The sequence below is a fragment of the Myodes glareolus genome, chromosome 14 (genome assembly GCF_982192425.1).
Source record: "Myodes glareolus chromosome 14, mMyoGla1.1, whole genome shotgun sequence".
Taxonomy (NCBI): Eukaryota; Metazoa; Chordata; class Mammalia; order Rodentia; family Cricetidae; genus Myodes; species Myodes glareolus.
Window position 1 is genome coordinate 18,653,201 of NC_142039.1, and position 23,762 is coordinate 18,676,962.

At 36.8% G+C, this 23,762-nt stretch overlaps 1 protein-coding gene across 26 annotated transcripts in view; it reads right to left on the bottom strand.

The window, feature by feature from the left end:
* The window catches only part of Celf2 (CUGBP Elav-like family member 2), an 811,194-nt gene that overhangs the window by 259,776 nt on the left and 527,656 nt on the right, over positions 1–23,762 (bottom strand). For 10 of the 26 annotated variants that reach the window (XM_085699123.2, XM_085699106.2, XM_085699117.2 and 7 more), the window contains one exon: positions 2,858–2,920. The exons of the other annotated variants lie outside the window; for them this stretch is intronic. Coding sequence is in view for 9 of the 10 variants with exons in the window: in XM_085699106.2 (XP_085555232.1) it covers positions 2,858–2,920 (63 nt within the window). In the remaining variant the exon portion in view is untranslated. The remainder of the gene's footprint in view (positions 1–2,857; positions 2,921–23,762) is intronic. 26 annotated transcript variants of the gene reach the window in all.

Consider the following 23,762-nt stretch of genomic DNA (forward strand, 5'->3'; position numbering starts at 1 on the left):
TAGACTCACAAGCTATTGATATCAAATTTAGTAAGAAAGGCCCTCCATCAGGGACTCAGTTTTTATACACTTCAAAACATTTTTGTACTTCATATAAAACTGCTTGCTTCCATACAACACAAAGACATCAAAGAAGCTATTTTTAATCTTTCTCCTGTGCACACATTTATATAGTCTTCTTAGCTATAATGGCTTCCTACTTGGAACTTATTTCACCTCATACATTTCTATTAAAGACTTTGCACACTCCTTTCAAAATGTAACAGCAAAGTGAGGAGGTGACATCAATAGCCAATATTGGAGTGATATTAAATATAACTTGATGTTGGAAGAAATTTAGAAGGAACCAAAAGTCACAAATTCAATCCCTCTACATAATTTCTACTTTTAGGCAGAAACATTTATCATACCACATGACTATTATTGCAGAGCCAAGAAAAGTGTTATCTTGATTGTTTTTCTTCAACCCAACAATAGCTATACCAATCAGTAAGGAAGGAGAAGACCCAACATGAGAACATGTAGGCACATGTAAAACAATCAACCCAGCATCTCCACCTCAAATACATACTTTATGGAAGAGAGAAATTTATGTTATAATTTGGTCATACTTTGACAATGTCTCACACTAAACTAACTCAAGTAGCAGCTGACCCTGCCTTCTTCCCCATCCCCAATGATCAACACATAAACACACACATAAAGGAGAAGATGGATGGAGGGAAGGGTGGAGAGAGGGTAGGAGTGGGATGAAGAGAGGGAGGGAGCCAGAGCCATAAGGTTTTGATGCACTTCCAGGTCAATTTGTAATTCTTGTCTATCATCCAGGCATGGGAATTGGTGCTTGGCATTCCAGAAGAGATACAATTTAAGGCAAAAAATTCTGATAAACATCAAGATATATGTGTGACCATATCACTTGCTTTTCTACTCAATCACTTTCAAAGGCTTTCCATGCACTGATAAAATCAATTTTTTCCAAGGTCCTAGGTAGTCTGGACACTACTGTGCCCATGTTTCCCTATCTTCTGTCTATCCAGACAGTTTCACCTTTACAACTGCCACAGCTGTTCTCAGGCTCTTGTGCCAACATTCCTATTTCACAGAGCATTTTCCTTTGATGAACCTTCTGCATAGACTGTCCTGATATTACCACATGGTATACCTTTTATGCCTTTGGTTTTTTTCATGTATCTCCTTTTGCATAAAGCCTATACTGATATATTTAACCAATCCTTCACCCAATTTCCTGACCCTGCTCTAACTTCTCTAGAACATAAACTTTTTAACACAGTTGCTGCATTATCAGTTTTCTGTTTCTTCTATCAGACTATATATTCCATAAAGCCAGGACAAATTGTCCCTTTTGTTCCGATAGTCTATAAACACTTTTTGAATAAATGAAGTCTGAACTTCATTTTAGGTTTAAGTTTCCCTTGCTGGTTCTAAAAGTAAAACCACATCTTGTCATTCTGTCTTTTTGACACCAATACATCAGAAACCACTAAATGATCCAGAAAACCCTCTAGGCAAAAAATTGGATTATTCACTGGATATTAACTTGTTTTATGAATTTATTTCTGTCAATCTCTTTTTCCCCCAAAGAATCTGAGGTTCTTCTAGTATTAAGGCTATCCCAAACTCACAAGATAAATTAACCAATTCTCTAAAGAAGAAATTCTTTGACAAAAATGTGAAACTTCTGAAGATTTTATATATATTATAATTATAGATATATAATATATATAATTTTAAATATAAAAATTGCTTAATCACCAAATTCTTTTTATAACAAGGAATTCTGTAATAATAAAGGCATAGACTGCAAGATTACCAGGTCTAATCTAGATGACTAATTACACACATAACTTGAGAAAGAACTACTTTTGAAATAGAGACCAGACCCATAAAGCTCTGCAAACTTTTTCTGCCTGGTCTAATTTTAGGTGATTTCCTGACCACTGAAGAGTTTGTGCTAAGCCAGGCTTCCCCAGCTCAGGCAGTAGATTTCTCTCTCTGGCTGCAAGTCACATTATCTCATGAATGAACTGTTATTTAGGTCAATAAAGAGGCTCTGGCCTAATTGAATGTGCATTTATCCCTGATGTTCATGCTCTATATATCAAGATTTTTATAGTTATTGAGAGTGGAGAGACTGTTATCAGTATGCAGAAGAGACTATAATGATTAGGCTACACTTGAAGTTGAACAGTTCAAAATATCAGAATAATTTCAAATATTTAATTCTTTTCTCAAATTACGTCTTTATTTATTTTTTGTTGGAAGAGTTCACACACTATGGTGCACATACAGAGGTCAGAGAACAATTTGAAGAATTGGGCTCTGTCCTTCTACTTTGTGGATCCCAGAAATGAAACTCAGGATGTCAGGTTTGACAGCAAGTGCCTTTTCCTGCTAAGTGATCTTATCACTCTAAATCTTTCAGACTTGAATGATACTTTTGAAATCTCATTTTTCAAAAAAGGCATGCTATCTGGCTTTAACTTTGAAGCCTGGAGTTCTACAGTGACAAAGGCAATCAAGTGTTTCTTTTTATTTTTATTCAATTATTGTGTGTGTGAGTATGCTTGTCTGTGTGTGTGTGTGTTCATGCACACTCATGAATTTGTTCTCAGAAGGCCTAAATAGGGGATCAAGAACCCTGGATTTGGATTTATTGTTGGTTATAAGTCCCTTGATGTGGGTCGTGGGAACCAAAGTCAGATCCTCTGAAAAGACTGTGAATATTGTTGACTGCTGAGCCCCAGCCCATTTCTATTACAGGCAAACAAAATATAATTCATTGGCTAAATGACTATCCCATACTCATTACTAGGGGAATGATGGTGGGACTGACCTTGGTAAATAGTGATTCGATCCAAATAAAGAATGTGGTTGAGAAGATACAAGATCCAAAAGTCTAAAAGAAAAAAAAAAGGTGAGGCCCTGTGAGCTGATTAGAAAACTCAGCCTGTACCCACAAATTACCTTAAATGTGCTAAAAATGAGATAATTCTATCAGTGGTACATTTAAATTTAAAGAAAACTAATATGTTTCACCAACAACAAGAAATATAAACTACAGGATGATATCCTAATGAGTCTTTTCCAGAAGGAGCTGGCAGTCAGGCCTGACGTATATGGCAGACATGCAAGTTATTTCTGAACAAACTTAAGAATGATTAGCATTTGCTGTGCCATTGAGTGACTATAATTCCACTGGCGAACACAGCTCTGAGGGTGCTATGGAACATGAGATTATATTATATGGAGTATAGAAAGTACATATATTTTCTACCTCTGCCTGTCTAAGGTAAAACAAAACAAAGATATTAAGGCTCCACTTTCAGAGACTATGACTTAGCTAGTAAGAAAAGGATCCAAATATCAGGGCTTTTAAAATATTACTTAGGTGAATGAAGTTCATGTATATACAAAAATGACAACCACTGATCTCTTGATATAACAATGATTATTTGTTTTGTTTTAGACAAGATCTCACTTCCTGTCAGACCTGAACTCAAAGTGACACTCCTACCTCGGTCTCTACTTCACAGGTGCGGGGATTATAGGCGTGTGTCTGGCCATACTGAATTCCTAAATATACAATACTCTGATGTGGGATTCCCTCTGTATGCTGTGAACATGTTTTATTACCACTGATTAATAAAGAAACTGTTTTGGCCAATGGCTTAGCAGAGTAAAGTCAGGTGTGAAATCTGAACAGAGACACATAGAGAGAGTAGGCGGAGTCAGACAGACGCCATGTAGCTGCCCAAGAAGCAAGAGGTAACAAACCACAAACCTCGTGGTAAAATATAAAATAACATAAATGGCTTAATTTAAGATATAAGAGCTAGCTAGAAATACTCCTGAGTCATTGGTCAAACAGTTTCTGTGTGATTATTTGGGTCTGGGCGGCAAAGAAACAATTGTGCAGTCTCTGTTTACACACTCTTACCTATACTGATAAACCAGATAGCTTTCTTTTTATTGAAAGATATTTGACACACTGATGTGACATTCCAGGAAAGTCTGATATTTAAACTTAAGATATTAAAGCATATCCTAATGAAGAAATAAACCTATTTCTACGATGCTTTCATGTAAAATTTGTAGTCCCAAATTACTCTTAAAAGGAAAATTATATACATGATGTATAACAGACAGAGATGTCTGGAGTAGAAATGGATAATTAAAATACTACAGCTTCAATAATGACTTTTAAAGCTTCTATGCCTGTTTTAATAGGAAAACCACAGTATTATAGTAGTTGTTTAACCATTTCAAATCAGTATCTTTCATTTAATGATTTCAAAGTAGTTCACAGATTTCAGATTGGGAACAAATATTTAACAGGCTTCCACCTCTTTACATGTAGCATGCATATTTTTTAAACATTGTTCCTCAAAAGCATCTCAGAGGATGACCCTGAGTTGTTAAGAGTGGCAGCAGTTATAAAAGCTGTGGCACTGAAAGGCCAGAACAGCATCACTGCTAGGACACTGTACCATAGAAGACATTTCCCATAACTAAATATCCTTTTTCTATAGTCAGTTACACTATAATGACAGAATCTTACCTATGGCTACCTTAGTCCTCAGGAAGTACAATGGCTTTTGTGCTGGAAAAAAAAACTATCTTCAGTCACCCTATGGTAGCAGGGGATTGAATGATATTTACTCAGTATCTGTGGGCAAATAAAATGCAAAGCATATGCCATGCTGTCTCAGGCAGGAGAACTGAATAAAACTCTGCTGTCTATGGACAAAGGGTTGTGTGGCAGCATGGGGCAAACTGAACTCTGCCTTCAAACGCCATGCTCTGTGCGCAGCCCTCGCACTCAGAAGCTGGTTCAGAGCACTAGCTTAGGAACTTTTTACATTTCTCGTTTCTTCCTCTTTCCTTTCTCTTCCTTCTTCCTTCTAATTTCAAAGATCAACATTTTAGCTAAGCTTCTGTATTAAATGAGTACAAAAAAGAAAAGTGTGAGCCAATTGAATGCTTTTAATTACCTGCTCTGTGACAGACCAGCAACTCAAGATTAAAACCTAAACCAAATTTGATAAACTTTAGTCATTTAGATTTTAAAGCACCATGCCATCATTGAGAACACTGTCAGAAGATGGAAACTTATATCTGAGATTTCAGATAGTCAAAACTTGCTGAAAAGTTTGGAGCAGTAACAGCACTCTCCTTCTCTCCACTCTCCAGAAGTCCAGAGCTAAGCCTGCCTCTAACACACAGAAAATCCTCCATATCCCATCTCCTGTCTCAGGGCACACTCAGCTGACTGTAGTTGCACAACTCCATTCTTTGAGCTCCAGAGAAGGCTTTAAATCCTCCTCCATGATGGGAACATTAACATCGGATATGCTTTCACCATCTCTCCTAATTTGTGCTTCAAGCAGGGTTTTCATTAAGAAGGACTATGAGGCAAGCAAAAATACTTCCATTATGAGAAAAAAAAAGCCCACTGTCTATTTTTACTTATTTAGTAAATACCCTGCAAAATTTACTCTCCAACTTAACAAATATCTCAAACTTCCCATCATCCTTGTGAGGAAGGCCAAATTATTAGGTGCACTGTAAAGATAAACACACTGAAGTACTCTCTCCATTCCAAAACAAACATTTGATTTCACACAAATCAAGTGGAAAAATCAGGGATTAAGGAATAGAGTGCACATGTTAGCTGACTCACTGAAATAGCATCAAGTGACAGACACAGGTAGAGGATGGAAAAAGTGGTGCAATGTGAATAGGATTGTCTGTGTCCAAGTAATAGTTCTGTTTTCTAGCATAGAATACTGACAGCCTTAATTGCTTCTACAGTTTGTCTCACATCCAAAGAATAGTAAGCAATGTCACTCCCAGAGAGTGGTTAGTGAAAAATCGTACTTTATACCTTAATACAACACATCAAAGGAAAGCTAGTAAGGCTAACAGATGCACAATAGGATGCAAGTATAGTGTAACTCTTTAAAATGAATCTTTTTTTAATCAAGAAAAATACACATGGGCATACAACTGAACATATTCTGCACCTGTAGGAAAACAATTTGTAGATACAACAGTACTTAAAATATTATTCCATGGCCGAGATCAGGCTAAATGGTCTGCCATTTATTTATAAATAAAGAGTAAACTCTTTTACATCACATTTAAACATTGAACAATGGCCCCAGAAGACAGGGTCTTAAATTAGAGTTTTGCATATTTTTTCCTTCTCATAACATATTCCAAATTGGTTAAGGCAATATTTTCATTATGTTTAGCCTCTTATTTTTTTTTCAGGCATTGTAAAGTTTAGTCAGGATAAAAATGGAGTAAACAAAAAAAATCATTTAATTTAGCAAATCTTTCTGACAGTGAAAAGTAGTTTCGCTTGCTATGTACAATTGTTCTTGGAAAACTGCTAGTACATGTCAGAATCTTGTTGGATACGGCATCTTAGCATGCGTTTTTCTGGTAACATGAGTTAAAGAAATGATTCTGGGGTTTGGAAATAAAAGCTTTTAAAAATATTTTGTGAATCCTATTAGTCCCAAATAATAATCTGACAATCACTATCACTATATTGCTTCCTCATATTAAAAAAAAACCAGCTTTCAAAGCCTTCATCAAGAAAAAAAAGTGACTTCTACAGCAATAGCTTTGAGAACATAATCAATGTTTGTACCCATAAAGGACATGTATTCTCCTTGGGTTAGCAATCATTCAAATGGCATCCTCTCCCACAAAACATTGCAGGGGCTTCTCTGTGAGAGTTCTAAAGCAGTAGTTTATGTTTATAATATCATTAACTTGTTTCCCTTTTTATCTTCTTCTTTATATACATTAATTTTTAAGGAATTGATAATATCTCGAGGTGACTGTAGGACTGGTCATGATATGACTGTATCCTCAGGCAAAGATCATTTTCCCACAAAAAGAGGTTAGGAATTTGGGTTTAGAGTTCTATGGTTTCACTGGCCTCCAACACCTCTCTTACCCACCCCGCAAACTACAAAACCACACAATTTCCCAGAGGCTTCCATAGCGCTCTTACACCTGAGCACACCCCCTCTGACCCACACCATTCATTAGCTATGGAAGTTATTTCTCAAAACCTGGGCTGTGTCCCTCTTACCCCACCAGGGGCTGTGCTGTATCTGCTTCTCTCAAGACAAAATGTTTTCATCAGGCAGGTGATCTTCTGATACACAGAGGGTACCATACCCTCCAGGCACTGCTCCTTACTAACCAGCTAGCACAGCCTCTTTCAGGCCCAAACAACTTGGAATCAATTGGCAAGCAGGTGACTGGACTCCTCGATGCACTAGTTCTCAACACCCCCAGAAGCATCTGGTTAGGAGGTGGTTAGCTTTGCACCTGGTTACTTACTATCTGGACTTAGTGCAGGGTGTTCCTCTTGAAGGCACTTGCCTTTCACTACATCAAACTTTCCTGGTCTCATGATTTCTTTCCTGGTTTACATTTATGAATTATTTCTAATGTGTATGCTCACTCAGATTCTGATTCGAATACAATAATCATTCAAAATGGTTTGTTTCGAACACTTGAATTTATCATCCTCTTTACCACTTATGATTAGTGGTCTACTATGTTAATGAAAATGAATCCCTCCAGCCTTACATGCTCTAAAATATTGTGTGAGAGTTCTATCAAGAAATGCATCAGCATTCTTTGTAATCCTTTCATTCTTGCCCTTTGTCATCTCAGTTCTCCTGTTATACAGTCAAAGCCCTCCTTATCACATAAAGGTTCCTTAAAGATTCAGTAACACACATTCATTTCTCTCCCACCTTTTGCATTACCAGAGTATATTATAGCACTTATGCTTTTAACTGAATCTTAAATTTACTTCTCTTTATTTACCAATGTAGAAAGGCTTGGATAAGAAATCATTACCCACTGATGGAATACAAACTATAGAATATGTAATATGCTACAAATTCCCAACTATGCATTTTTAAAAAGGAAGATGTTATTCATAAAAATATAGTTAGTTATTTATTTTGCATGAGAACATTTCATATAGGTTATGGAATAACTCTATAAATAGCACAGAATATAAAAGGGCATCATCTGGATGCAGAATAAATTATTTGTATGATCATAAGTGCACACTAAGGATTTTTATAGACTATGGGATATAGGTACATGAGAAACACACAGCCCAGCCCAGCATGTAATAGAAATTCAGACTCTCCAAAAAAGAAAAAAAAAGTATTTTCTATTTTCAATGGACAAACATGCTATAGTCAATTCTACCTAAAATAAACAAAAACTCTAAATGCACTTCCTGGATTTAGGCCATTGTCACAAAATCACTACTCTACCATGTGGCTCCCCTGGCTGCTTTTAAAGCTTTGTTTTCCAATACAAAAGCAGATTTGAGCACTGCTTGTAGTGAGTGCTGTAGATGGGATTTAAATAATACAGCAGTTGGGACTAAAAAGGAACCTTTAGAAATGGCTAGACAGGGGATACTACAGATAGGAAGAGGGAGAGGGAGAGGAAGCAAAACATGCACATCCAAGAGCTCTTAGCACGGGGGCAATATATTTGCACCGAGTTTACTAACTACCATATTGTCTAGATGCCATCAAAACTTTGGGCCAGCAAAATAAAATTCTCTTTTCTTCTTCAGGTTTTATTTCACATAATATTAGGTTTAGATCATAAAAAGCACTCAAGTCAAGCTCATCTATTCTGCTTACCCACTCACAAGTACATGAAGTATTAGGGCACATGGATAGCCAAAAAAAAAGAATTTCTGTAAGAAGAAAATGCACTTCTTTTATCCTGGTATCCTGGGCTGTCTGTCGATATTAAAACTATATGTATGACATTGCATCAAGCCAATATGTTCTATCATTTTTCTCTGTTATTTCAATTCAGAAACTTCAGAGAAAGAAATATCATCATGTTCGTAAAATCTGATTATGAAGATAGCATAATACAAAATAAAGGAAGAAGGACATCAATTTTGACTTTTGAAGAAATTCTACAAATGTATAACCTACCTATTAATTTTGTGTGAGTGTTTTTCACTTGTAACTCATACTGAATAGTAAAATAGAAAAGGAGGGAAAATAAAACATTAGAATGTATTTCTTAACTCCTCTGTTTTCTAGTGAACAAGAAATTGACACAAATATATAAACATATGGGTTAAACATTATGGTCATTCTGTTCACAATATAATCAATTTTAGAATCAACAATAATTCACAGACATATCTCACAGAACACAGTGGAGAAGTGTTGGAACATCTCATTCCCCATCATGTCCTTCATTTGGGTCTCTTTATTTTTATACGGTACAGTACACAGACTACATGTCTGCCACAGAGTTTCCCCTAGGCCACTATGAAGTGGGATCAAGACAATATACTTTTCTTTCTCTTAGGACAGTGTTTCACATAGCCTAGGCTGGCATGAAAGTCACTATGCAGCTAAGAATGATCTTGAACTACTGATTCCCCTGCTTCTATTAACCAAGTGCTAAAATTACATGTCACTGCACCCAGAAATTATCTGAAAGAAAATCTTAATTTGTATTTATCATCTACTACTTTTAAAAATATGAAAGAAATGACTGATAGGTACTTTTAAAAATCTTTTATTGTCAAAACAAAATCTAGAGACTACATGGTGGTATACACTTATAATCTAAGCCTTTGGGAGGCTGAGCAGGGGGACTGAAAATTAGAGGTTGATCTAAATTACACAGCAAGAGCCTGTTTAAAAGAAAATCAAGGCAGTTTTATACATGTCTCTCTGAGTTCAGAAACCTCTGCCATATAAGTATCAATGACCTCTTCTAATTACACTGAAGTAAGTAATCATGGGATGGCAAGGTAAAGAAAAGAGAAATTAAAAATCAAAGCTCTAATGAGGGAGAGGTAGGATGGAATAAAAAGACATTTGCTGTGTATCCTATGATGGCTGTGCAATTATGTAATAGCTTTAACATAGAATCTAGAGTATTTAATGTATATTTCCCATATGCCAGGCTCTATGCTAAATGGTTCATGTATATTGATTTACTCCTCACAACTTGAAAAAACTTGGAAATGTGTTGCTTTCTAAAAATATTAGCAATCGCATATTAAAATTAATTGTGGATATATTTGATATCAAAGTAGAGTTTCTTTTCTTTCTTTCTGCACTTCTCCACTTCTACCGTTTTTGAGATTGAGTATCATGATATAACCAAGGGTACCCTGGAGCGTGCTATGTAGTCCAAGGTGGTCCTGAAGGGTTGCTCCTCCTGCGTCAGCCTCCGATGTGTTTGGATTACTAACAATATGTCTTACCATACCAGGGTATTTTTATTTATTTTACAAAGTAATGAAAACCTAGTATTCATAATAACATTAGTAAAGCCTATAAACAGAACTGTCAAAGATACCCAAGATGAGCTACCAGAGAAAAATAAAATATCTGCAAATGTTCAAAGGGATTGGTTTAGTTCCTTAAAAATCCATGTTTTATACAATGATTGCACTTTGTTGAAGTAACGTTTTGTTAGCTTAACCCTGAGTGTCTTAAAAAGAAAAAGTTAGATATTTCTCCTGATCAACATAGTTGAAAATGGTGCTGAGTGCATTTTATTTTCTTAGCTAAGCTTCTCAGGTTATAGAAAGTCCAACAGCAGTAAAAGGAAGGATTCTGTCCTAGAAAACATAAAAAAATATCAGGGCATTTCATTTGCTTAACTGAAGAGATGGTCAATTGGGGGAAAACTAATTAACAGTTTACCCAAGCAACAAAAGAATGCTATTATGTGACATATTGTTGTGAAAGTGTGTGGGAGAAAAAAAGTCCAGAGAAAACATCACATAGTCACAGTGGTTATGATTTCTAATTTAAAGCTATAGATCAATTGGTTTTCTTAAGGACTCCTCCACCCTGTGAGAACAAAACATTGTCACAACCTTGATTTTCTAAAAAACAAATATTTGAGATAATGAAGAGAATATCAGAAAAAAAATTTAAAGAGGTAAATTAAACAACATAACATAGATACTGAAATTAGGAGCTCTCTACTGCATGACACACTAGTTCTAGATTCCAAATCCACTGCTTTGGTCTTTTCAGGTTACAGTTACCTACTATAAACTCCACTATAATATCAGGACACTCTACTTTGGAGCCATGCTTGAATCAAACAAGATATAAAAAGAACTTTGCTGTGCAGTTCTTACATGGATACCACTAGAGACACTCACCAAAGTCGTAAGTGTCAGCTTGACTAAAACTATTCAAGAATAGAATTCTACTTTTCCTATATGAAGCTAGGTTTTCACTTTAAAATATTGCACTTGTTAGCTGTTACTGGGTAAAAATCCATCTGAGAACCCAAAAGTCACCACTTAAAGTCCTGACAACAATCATGTAAAGAAACATGCTTGAGATTTTTCATTCTGGTGTTCAAAAACCTAGAGATTGGTAAGAAGAAAATGAAACTACAGTCTCGGGTTTCAGGATGAAACAAAGCTGCAGCAGAATAACTAAAAACCAGGGTAAGTAACTAGCTCTTTTACTCCGTGGGAAAAGGGCTCTACTTTTGTTACTTTCTCTCAGATATTCGGTACTTATAAAACCAGCTTTATAAAATTCTTACATATTTTATACACATACACATGAAAACAAAAATCTTTCAAGTCTGAGAACCATCAAATGATTAATCTCATAGAGGAAATACGAAGGTCTTTTATCTGAAACTCAAAACTTTCATCCTCAGTGTTCAACTGGCTCCACCTATACTTTAAATCTTTGGTAATAAGTCACACAAATAAAATTTATAAGCTAGTTTCAAATGTATAATGCAAATTTAGCATTTGGAATATAATAAAACCTATAAACAGAACTTTATTTGTTCTGAAACCTTATTAAAATAGTACCTGCTATGTAATAATAATCCTTCTGTACAGTGTGTGAATAAGTGTCACTATGATTGATTTAATAAAAAGCTGACTGGCCAAAAGCTGAGCAGGATAAAGTTAGGCGAGAAAGCCAAACTGAGAAAGATGAGAAGAAGAAGGGCAGAGTTGGAGTCTCAAGCCAGAGGCAGAGTGAAGCAAGAAGGGCATGCTGTGCTGAGAAAAGGTACCAAGTCACCTGGTAATGCGTAGACAAGAAATATGGGTTAATTAAAATATAAGAGTTATAACAATCCTGTGCTATGAGCTGGGCATTTGAAATTAACATAAGCCTCAGTGTGTTTGAGAGTGGTTGTGCAACAGGAAAACTCTACCTGCAAGTACTTTCCCTCGTCACTTGGTACACATGTTCATTCAATATCCACTAAATAGGTTAAACTGAGACATCATATTGATTTTCACAAACTAGTTAGGTTACTGTGTTTTATTTAAGGCAGCTCATCAAGAGAAATAAAACTAAAAGCTAAGTCCACCATAGGAATTAAATGTCTTGCATAAATTATAGTAAGTAGAAACCAAAAGATAAGTATCTATGGTTCAACTATGCAATATTTAAAATGTGAAAAAAGTGCTTCAAGTGAAATTAAGTTTCCAAAGTAACAGACATATAATTGCATAGTTGGTTTGTGAATTCCCTGTTTAATAAGCCTCCAAAATGCAAATCTTTTCAACAGTGGCTATCGTTTTTAGGAAACCAAGAACTACAAATCTTTCGTTCAGAATCTTTCCCACTTCCAGAGTCAAATTTCTCCCCCACTGAATTGCTTGTTCTTGTGCTTTAAAGACAGCAATGCTCAGCCAAGGGGCTGTTCATTTGTGTTTCCATGCATCCAGTCTTAACAACAGGTGTATTTCTCTCTTAGAGTTTGGGTTTGTGTGGTAGCTTTATGTGGGACAACTAAGGGTAAAAGAAAAGAGGCAGGCAATGAGAGCCAGGCTCATTGATGCAGTGAATTAAAAGGAGACATGGCAAGAAAGACTGTAGTTTGTAGACTAAGTAAAGGTAACCACTGAATACTGTGGGACTAGGCATGACTCCACAGGACAGGTTGCCAAATTACTGATCCAGCTGAGAAGTAGAAGGGAGTGGGGATGAACACAAAGCTGATCGGCACAATAATCCAATGGTGAGAACAGTGCTGCCATATGGAGAAGAGAGAAGCACTCAGCGCTGACAGAGATGCGCTCTATAGAATTCCTGTTGCTATAGCTGTGAAGGAATGAGAAACAGCCTGCACACCCAACAGTAGACAGTCCAGAAGAACCAAACTGAAATACACAAGACTCAAGGAAAGTCACAGTATAACAGAAATGTCTTCTACTTTCCACAATTTCTCTCTTTTAGTTGCAACAAGCATCTCATGCATGTCCTAGAAGTATCTAAAATCCAAGCTCAACATAATGCTCTAGCAATGTGGTTTAATGATTTTTAAATGTTCCATTTTCTTTTGCATTCAAAAGAGATCAACACAAACATGCCAAACATGATGTTTTTAAATCATTTACACTGGGTTCCTCTGAAAACTTTAGGGACAAAGAGTTTAGGACACAAGCAACATTCTGTTCTCAGAGAACCACATTTTCAGTGGCTCATTAATTCCTCCCATAACCATTAGGTTCCCTGCCCTTAGCAGGAGGCCAGTTTGACAAGAAACTCAGAGGAAGCAAGGAAGCTGTAGCAGTCCAGCTGAGCCCCAAATCCAGATAAAACCACTCAAGTAATGCTTGCCTCTGCTTGTCCTCTGAACACCTGATCGGTCAGTCACAGGTGGTATGTGTGACCAGCAAGTGTTCTGACACCCCTGAGAAAGGACATGGACAATGAAAATCTATGAAGATGTTAATAGTTCTCCATACTGATAATAGTCTAGCTCCCTCTTAAGTGTAAAGATATATTTTGTAGGTTTTATCCCATTTTACATGGGCTTCTCCTTAAGCTACAATACATAAATATTCTATTAAAAAATGACTGCCCAAAGAAAGCTGTTAAGACATTTTAACAGCTTTTCGATGGACTTTTCTGTTTCAAATTGTGTAAACCTACATGCAGAGTATGTACAGGAAACACGTGGTAGTGAAGAAAATGAGAGATATAGATACCAAATTATAAGTAACTTTTTAAAGAAAAGCAACTCAGGAAGATATCAACACACTGAGACACAGTTGCAAGAAAAAGGGGAAAAGAACACAAACATTAAATAAAGGTCTTGTAGTGATACTTTGTTTGTGCTGTAACAAATAAAGCTTGATTAAGAATTAGAGTGTGGAGCTAGCCACTAGTTAGCCAGAGGCCCAGCAGTGTGGCACACACCTTTAGGGAAACAGGCAAGGGGATCTGAGTTAAAGGTCACCCTGGGGTACACAAGACTGAATCAGTCTACAAAAGAAAACTGAGCCAAGCAGTAGTGGTTCACACTCTAAATCCCAACACTAGGAAGGTGGAAAAGGGAAATGAAATGGATGGGTGAAGAGAGGCCTATATGGCGGGAGGAGACAGGAGCTCAGGGTGTTCAGTCTGAAGTTTTCATAGAGACAGCATTCAGTCTGAGGCTTTCGTAGAGATAAGAACTAGTGGTTGGTTGCTGTGTTTCTCTGATCTTTCAGCTTTCGCCCCTCTAATATTTGACTTCTGATTTTTATCATTAAAACCAATTAGAATTTGCGCTACAGGGCATTTTATGGAATGATTCAGACTAGAGAAAATCTGAAGTCTTAGTTCATACTGTTTTCACAAGTTATGTCTTTAGCATCGCTTCCATCTATATTCATGATAAAATGATTAGATACAAACAAGAAATCTGGGCTAGTAAAATCCTGTTGACATTAGAACACAAGGTAAAATGATGATAGACTCCAGCACACTTGAACACGCTGTAGTCTTCCAAGTACGTAAAATATTACTGTAAGTCAAGCTGCCAAGGCTCTCAGTCCAAACTCCTATCTGCAATCCAACACTTAGGAAATGTGAGGGAAGAAAACAGCACAGAGAGGTGCAATTTTGAGGGGGAGAAAGAGGCACAGAGAAGCACACACAGAGTGCATTGTCAACAATGTGTGTCCATTTCATTTTATACCAAGGGAAAAGTAAAGGCTTAACACACACACACACACACACACACACACACACACACGAGGAGGGGCAGGAGCAATTTGTTCACAGTTACATAAGAATACACAGAAAACAACTGATTTCCTTCTTGCCAATGTTTCATGGTTAAAAGGTTACACCCAAGATCCCACTCAATTCTCTACATATTTTGTAGCTTTGCTTTTCACACATAAAAGAAGCTTGCAGAGAAAAAAACAAGGCTGTAAAATACCTAATTTCTGTTTTCTTCACAATTTCGATGTTTGTGCTTCCTGTCATTCACTTAAATTGGGTACTCTATACACGAAACATTTACATGCAACACATTTATATGTGTGCAGAATTTGGAGTCTTTAAACCAACTAGTTCACACACCTACACTCATAATTATAGGTAGTGAATAAGAACCAGATTGGCTGAAACAAAAATAAGAGTTCTCTGTAATACATCAAGTTAAAAAGTTTGGATTACTTCTGAAGAAGATAAGCAGGAAGCCCGTACTCTTAAATTCTACCTTAGATGTCTTATGGATGTGTTTTCATGGTTCAGTGCATCTTAACAAGCATAATACCGTTGTCAAATGAGGTTGATCTAACTCTTTCCAGATGCCAATAGTCCTTATGCGAGGGGCAGAGGTAGACTGAGGGCAACAATAATTATTATCCCTAACAACCACTCTGGGATTAAAAGCTCAAATATATTGCATACCTAAGAAAACCCTATTTTCAGATTTTATAAATCACTTTTATAAATGCAATATGCAATATTGAAACAGCTAAAAGTGCATATTCTGTTCACTGTCAGTACCCGCCCCAAGATGCAAGAGCCCAAATGAAAAGAAAAATGTCAACTTTTTTATTGTCAGGAGTGTTAATAACCTACAACTATAAAACTAAAATCTTTTCTCTGACATTGTCATAGAGATTAATAGCCTTCACAGTTCAAACTATACCTCTGTGACATTTTCTAGCAAGTGGGAAAAACAACATTACAGGCAGAGGATTGCTAACTAGAATACAGCCTTGGGGAGGGAATAGAAGAGGGGTGTAGAACAATGAGCCTCAAAAGAATATGAATTGGCAAAGAACACCCCCTTCATTTTGGCAGAGAATTCATGGGCTTGATTAAAATGTAAATGGTTGAACCTTAAATTGATAGTTGAATTTTCCATAATTTTGAAATTTGATAGATACAAGGGGTCGAATATAAGATTTCCTGCAACATTTCATTCTAAAAGAACATCTGGCAATAGCATCAGACTGGATGAATAAGACAATGAAATTTTATCCAAATAAAGGCAATAGGGAATGAAAATGTCTGTATCTCAGAAAACCTTAGCCAGAACTCAACATTCCAGAAAGACCCTGAATTATCAGTAGTAAGAGAATTACCAAATAAAAACTCTTTACCACCTTATATCTTTCCAAAGATTCTCACCACCCTCTTTTCTCCACTTTAAATAAAAACAAAACCATGGACCTCATACCAACCTAAGAGTTCAGCTCTACACCTGAGTCTTCTTGAGAAATAGTACAGGATCTGATGTACACAGTACTTTCCAAAAATGGTTCAGCTGAATGTCAGCACCACAAGACTCCATGATTATATAGGGTCTGAAAATACACCCTGTCTCCATACTCACAGTATATAGCAGCCAGTGAAAATTCTGGAGTCCCAAATTAAAGACACCTGCTTAACTCTGTTCAAACTTGTTTTACTAAAGCTTTATTCCTGTTGAAGTCCTTGGCATCCACAAAACACCCCCTTACTGTCCCAGGACTCTAAAGGAAACAGTGCTTTAAAAACTGAAGTCACATGCTGGCTGTGAGTAGGGTGAAATTCAATGAAAAAGACATTTCATATCTGTGTATACTATTTTCTTCAAGTGGTGTAATGGAGGTTCTGTAAAAGGTAAAGCTTAAAAAATGTACAAAGGCTGGTCTGGGGCTCCTTGTGTTTTGTTTGGTTGGTTGTTACTGCTTTTCCTTGTTTTAATGATGGAAAATACCATTTTCCTCTAAAATGGTTTAATAGAAAGCATATAAATGATATGGCAAATAATCTTGCAAAATTCTTTTCTGGTGAAGAAATATCCAAGTACTAACACTCAGAAAAATGTGAGAGAAATAAACAATGAATTTAGCAATTCCAAACAATTCTCCCTCTACAAGTCTAATTCATTTTTCTTTTTTATATTCTCTCCTTTCCTATAACATTCAAATGTTAGCAGTTATGGTCAAGCTTCAAGTTTATTTACCAAAATTCTTAAGAAAGTACAAGAATTCCCATCCACATATTCGTCCTAAGGGTTCTATTGAATATTATTAGTGATTTGCCTAAAATGAGTCAAGAAAAGAAAGGGTAAATGAGAACCTTGGAGTAGATGAAAATAATAGTACTTCAGGGACTACAGAAGCCATGAAAATTAGCACTGAGCCCTCATGCCCAGGACATAAAAGAAATCAGGACAGTCTTAATGAGAATCAGGCAGTGCGCCTAATGAGAATCTTAATATACTTTATCTTCCCTTTATATTTCATCCCAGTGTCATTAGATGCAGTGAACCAACCAACATTTATTGAGTGCACAATGTGTGCCTAACTCTGGGCCATGCACTCTGGGAAAAACTCAAATTACATAGAGCAGTAGTTGGCAGAGTGTGGTTTCCTGACCAACAGCACCAACACTAGAACCTCCCAGGAACTTGTCAGAAATGCAAACTCTCAGCCCCACCTGGACACACTGAAACAGCAAGATGGTACAGACTTTAGATTTGGTATATATGTAAAAACCTGCAGTGATTTCAGAAGCAGTGGCCTCTAACACCTTTGGGAGCAATAAAAACGTCAAACAGCAACAGTAAAACAGCAACAAAGCCATGAAGTATAAAGAGCTCAAGGTCTGATAATCTCTGAATGTTCAAACTCTGCTACAGCAACATTGTTGCTTTTCAAAACAAAGCCAGAACATGTGAGAATACTTTCTCTTCCACTCACTCCTATTCTTGGAAGCATACGCAGAAAGAAGAATCCGGACTCTCAAATGAGCATATAACTTAATGAGTCTCAAACAGACAAGTGTTACAAAATATTCAATTCTGTTGCTTCAGATAAGGGATAAACAGGTATGATTCCTCAAAGGAATCTATATTGAACTTGTGTTTAATGGCAATGGTAGTTCTCTTTTCAAACAGTCATGATATAGTTCTAGGAGCAAAGCAGAAGTGATGTATATGTGTTATATTGCTCTTCTTGAAGCTCTTTTACTCCCTGTTACCTGATAATCTTTCCAGCATCATTTTGCCAAACAGACCATGTTCAAAAGCTTTACCAGAAATAATAAGTGTGGTTAGCATTATTGCTCACTTTATTACTTCAGTTGCTTTTCAGGGATGGTCTTATTCACTGCCCTAGTTATTTATCTCACTTTACAGGAATAGAAGAATAGCAAGATTAAATCCCTCACTGTTACACATCATATTAAAATATAAAATTAAACTAAAACTTTGGTAAGATTGACTATAGGAACCAAAGTTCAGTCACTATCTCATGTCTTCCTCAATTATTTAATGCACTAGAATATTATCTGCGAAGCTAATTTTAGCCTTACTTCTCTTTGGCAAAAGCATAAAATCACATAAAAGATGAGACAAGGGCTAGAAGGCATTAGTCTGGAATTTTAGGTGAAAACATGTAACATGATTTAAGAATTAATTAAAACAAAATAGGGCAGTTTGATTATATAGACATATTTTGTCAAAATTTCTTTACATACAGTATTTTATAGTTTAAAGAAGATTCTCAATGGCAAATTATTAGTCTGGATATTTATCCTTAAACTAAGAAAGTTCAATGTTTATAAAACTGAGATACTTATTAGTGAAACCACAGTAATAAAAATATTATATTATATCCTAGGGTATAATAACAGAAGGTTATTACCACATTCTTGGCTAATAGGGTCCACACTGTTTTAATATATTAAAATTAGATTGAGTTGTAAAATGATATTATCATTATAAACTTCTGTATTTATGAGGCAAACATTTTTCAAATGAGATTTCAAAGCTCTTGCACAGCACTACTACATATTTGTATATGAATTTATATATGTTACCAAAAGATACATATTTGTTCCAAAATGCATGAAAAATTAAGGGCTTACCCAATGTAGGTTGGCAGCAAAATGCTGCAAGTGATGCCAGGGAAATAAATGAAATACCTGTTCATTTAATAATAATAACTGACTGCCTATTACAATGTAAACAGTATTTCAGGCTACATATATATAGCATCAAGCAAAGAGAAGAACTCTCTACTGTTGTGAAGCACACAATCAGTAAACAATAAGCATATACTATCAAATAATCAAAATGTTACAAAAGGAATATATAACAGTAATAACAGAAAATGACAAGCTGCTATATTTGATATTGAATTTAGGGCAATGTTCTGATGAAGTAACACGTAAAGTCAAGTCTTAAAAAGTGTGCTGGTGCATGGTGAAAGGGCTCAGTCTAACCAAGCTTGATGACCTGAGTTATACCTCAGGAACCTAGACAGTAGAAACAGAGAAGGGAGTCCTACAGTTCCCTCTGACCACAGGTGTGCTCCACATGTGTGTGCATGACCCCCCCCCACACACACATACAGAGTGAGATAGAAGTGGTCATAAAAAGAATGACTACATGTTGAACACAATAACAGCATAACTGATGAACTAGGTCTAGAGAATGAAAAGCAGGAGTTAAGAAACATGAGACGCTCTCGCCCCAATACCTGGCTACCACCTAAGGAAACAGAAAAAGGAAGGGTGAGAACACTGGCTTTAGTCTGGGATATGCAAGTCCCACTTGCCCAGTATACATTGAAGAAAAGACAGTAAAGAAAGCAGTTGACCACTGAAGTCCATTAGAATAAAGACTGAGGCTAAGAACATACAACTGGCTATCATCACAGGGGAAAAAAGAGTTCTAAATTCTTTCCTTTCCTCTCCCCTCACTACCCAGCTTCCCCCAACAAAAAAAATAGTGTGACAGAAAAAAGTCAATTTAAAAATAAAAAGGCAATTTCTCAAAAATTACCACATAACCAGGAAGTTCCAATCATAAGCTAATTCCCAAGTTACTTAAACATTTTCATGTTTTGCTCGGTATGGTAATGCATTATGCTCAGGATGACTAGGAGTTCCCACCCAGCACACAGAAAGAACTACGACTTCAGTCGTAGGACGTTTGCGCTACTGTTTCATTCCCAGTACTGAAAACAAATTCCCACAAAAATCTTGCACAAGGATTAATACTTGTAGCAGAATTGTTTCTTACAACCTAAACAACCTAAATCTCTAGCAACTAATGAATAAACTATGGTACTGTGTACATGTGATGAACTAACAGTCACACAAAAAGGAATGAAACACTGACATGAGCTGTATGGATTAGCATTTAGAACACTACTGTGACACATTAAAGAAGCCAAACACAAAGTCCATATATTGTATTTATGTGAAATGTACAGAAGGGGCAAATTAATAAACACAGAAAGTACATTAGTGGTTGCTACAGCTAGTGGATTTTAGAGAGGGGCTGGGAAGTAAATATTAAGGGATAAGAGGTTCTTTTTTATGGGTGATGAAAATGTTCTGAAAACATGTAATGGCTGAACAACTTTGAGAACATGGTAAAAGACATACTAAACTGTACATTTTAGAAGAGTGGTTATCGTGCTGAATGAATTGTAACTTGAGGTTTTCTATTTTTTTTTGTATGACTTGGAACAAAAACAGTTACACCTTCTCAGAAAAATGCCAAACCAGACAAGTCTTGTAAAAACATCATGAGAGTCTTGATCAGCAGACTGTCGTGTGCTTCAGTTACCGTCTCATGTCCACCCTGACCACAGAGTTTAGCTCCCAAGAACTCTAACCTTTGGGCACTCATAATACAGAGCTTCTCATCTTTTCAAAAGCTCTTCTTTATGGAGAGAGCCTACTGTGGGAAAATAACAGAAAACTTAAAGGGATAAACACTAGATTTCCTTCTATCACAACAGAAAACAAGCTTCTTGGTCATCTCTTGATCTGATATGTGACACCCTCACATTGATTTTCATCATATAACTGAAATTTTTATCATGAAAAAATTATTTCCCCCCAAAGTCATTGGTTATCTTGCATCTCTACTATGATTAGTACAACAACCACATATGCCCCAAAGGGTAGATTTATAAGAGATCATCTCAAGAAAATCCACAGCAGATCCTACGGAAGCTAGACAGCCGCAGAAACGTACACCTAGGAATATACCAAATACATAAAATTGAAACAGTCCTTTCAGAACTTTTAAAAAGATATAGTCACAGGATTATAAACATCCAAGTATGTCAACTCTCTAGGGCATATTCAGTTCCAAGGCAGTTAATGTTATGCCCTGATAAAGGTGTGACAGAGATATCAACTAATTAAAGCAGAGAAAAGGGCTATTCTGTGAATGTTTATTAATTTCATTGTAAAATTTTTTAAAAAGACAGGCAAGAAAATTTCATCTAACTTAACAGGAATTTAAATTTGTGAGGAAAAGTAAGAATTAAATCATGTTGTAATTATGAAATCTTACTTACTTGACTCTGGTTAGATTTATACTTCTTGTTTTTCAGCCTGCATCTCATAAGAGAGCTTGGGGACTTTTCAGAACAGCTTTCTAAGTGCTCCTGTTCAGAGGAGCAGGAAATAGAAATCCTATGGCACATGTGCTTTTGGACATTGTCATGTCTTTCATACCTAGCACATATGTTGCTTGTTTGTGCATTGCTGTAGATCAAACTTAAGGTCTTACACAGACTAGGCTAATGCTCCACCAGTTGACTATATCCAACCCTAGCTAGTGGTCTGGGAGGGTTGTCTGCTAATCTGATTTAACAACACTGTGCTAAGCCTGAAGCTTTCCACTTAGTGAAGACTGGAGCTCCTCTGCCTCTCTTGGGATCGGCTTTTATGTCTTAACAGTGTCTGCTACTGGCTGACTGACTATGTATCTACAACTTATCTAAAACATGCATGCTTAAGTTATAGCTTTCAGTGTGACAGTATTAGGAGATGGAGACTGTGGGAGGTGATTAGATCAGTTGCATTTACAAACATGGAGCTCCCCCCAAGTGGATTATAAGAGGAAGAAATAAAATTAGAAAATTAGGTCATATGAGGATGCAGCTAGAAAGCGGCTCTCTGTAAGCCAGTAAGAAAGCTTTCACCAGCTAAGTAACAAGGGAGGCTCAGGAGGAGAGGGGTTGCTTGGATATCCCTGGAAAAGGAAAGAGATTTTGAGGTTGGACTGGGGGTAGGCAGCAATGGGAACAGGAGGGATAGAGGGAAAGAGTACTGGAAGAGATAACTGACAGGGAGACATTCGGGGTGAGGTAGAAACCTAGTGCAATGGAAACTCCCAGCAATCTACAAGCGTGATCCCAGCTAAGACTCCTAGCAATGGGGGAATACGTAGCCTGAACTGGTCATCTCCTGAAACCAGGCAAGACCAGTCAAGGGACTGGACACATAACCCAGCCATATAACCTACAATTTGTCTTGCCTACAAGATGTGCTGAGGTAAAGGGAGCACAGAAATTGTGAGAGTGTCCAACTAAAGACTGGTCCAGACTGGGAATAATACCACAAGAGGGAGGCCCTCTTTGCACTGCCTGGAGGGCAAGGACCTAAAGGTTGAATAGTCCAAACACAAGACTAGGATATGCTCAAACATAAATGGGAAAAAAAGTCAATGTAAAGTTGCCTAACAATATTCTACTACACTCATAGATTGGTGCCTAACCCAAATGTCATCAGAGAGGCTTCATCAAGTAACTGATGAAAACAAATGCAGAGACCCGCAGTCAAGTACTAAACAGAGCGCGGGGAATCCTGCAGGAGGGGGAGAAAGAGCTGTAGGAGGCAGAAGGGTCAAAGACACAAGGAAACCTACAGAATCAACTTACCTGGGCTCATAGGAGCCCACAGAGATGATATCAACAACCAGGGAGCCTGCATGGGACTGACCAAGGCCCTCTGCATACATGTTACAGCTGTGTAGCTTGGTCTTCTTATGGGACTTCTAACAGTGGGAGCAAGGGCTGTCTCCAAGTCTTTTGCTGGCTTTTGGGACCCTATTGCTCATACTGGTTTGCCCTGCCCAGCCTTAATATGAGAGGAGTTGCGTAGACTTCCACACTTTGATATGCCCTGTTTCGTTGCTATCCATAGGAAGCTGCACTTTTCTGAATAGAAAGAGAGGAGCAGATGGGGGGTGGTGAGAAGAAATTAGGAGAGAGAAAGGAAATTGTGATATTGACATAAAATAATAACAACTAAAAATTAATTTGCAAGCAAAGGGGTAGATCTAGAAAAAAACTATGTTGAGTGAGTAACCCAGACCAATAAAGACAAATATAATATGTACTCACTCATAAGTGATTTTAGACATAAAGCAAAGAAAAACCAGCCTACAGTCCACAATCCCAGAGAACCTAGACAACAAAGTGGACCCTAAGAGAGACGTACATGGATTTAAATAGGAAGGAGAAAAAGACAAGCTCTTCTGAGTAAATTGGGAGCATGGGGGTCACAGGAGAGGATAGAAGGAGAAAGCGGAGCAGAGAAAAATATATAGCACAATAAAAACAATAAAAATGTTTAATGGAAAAATAATTTAAATGAAATATTATAAACATT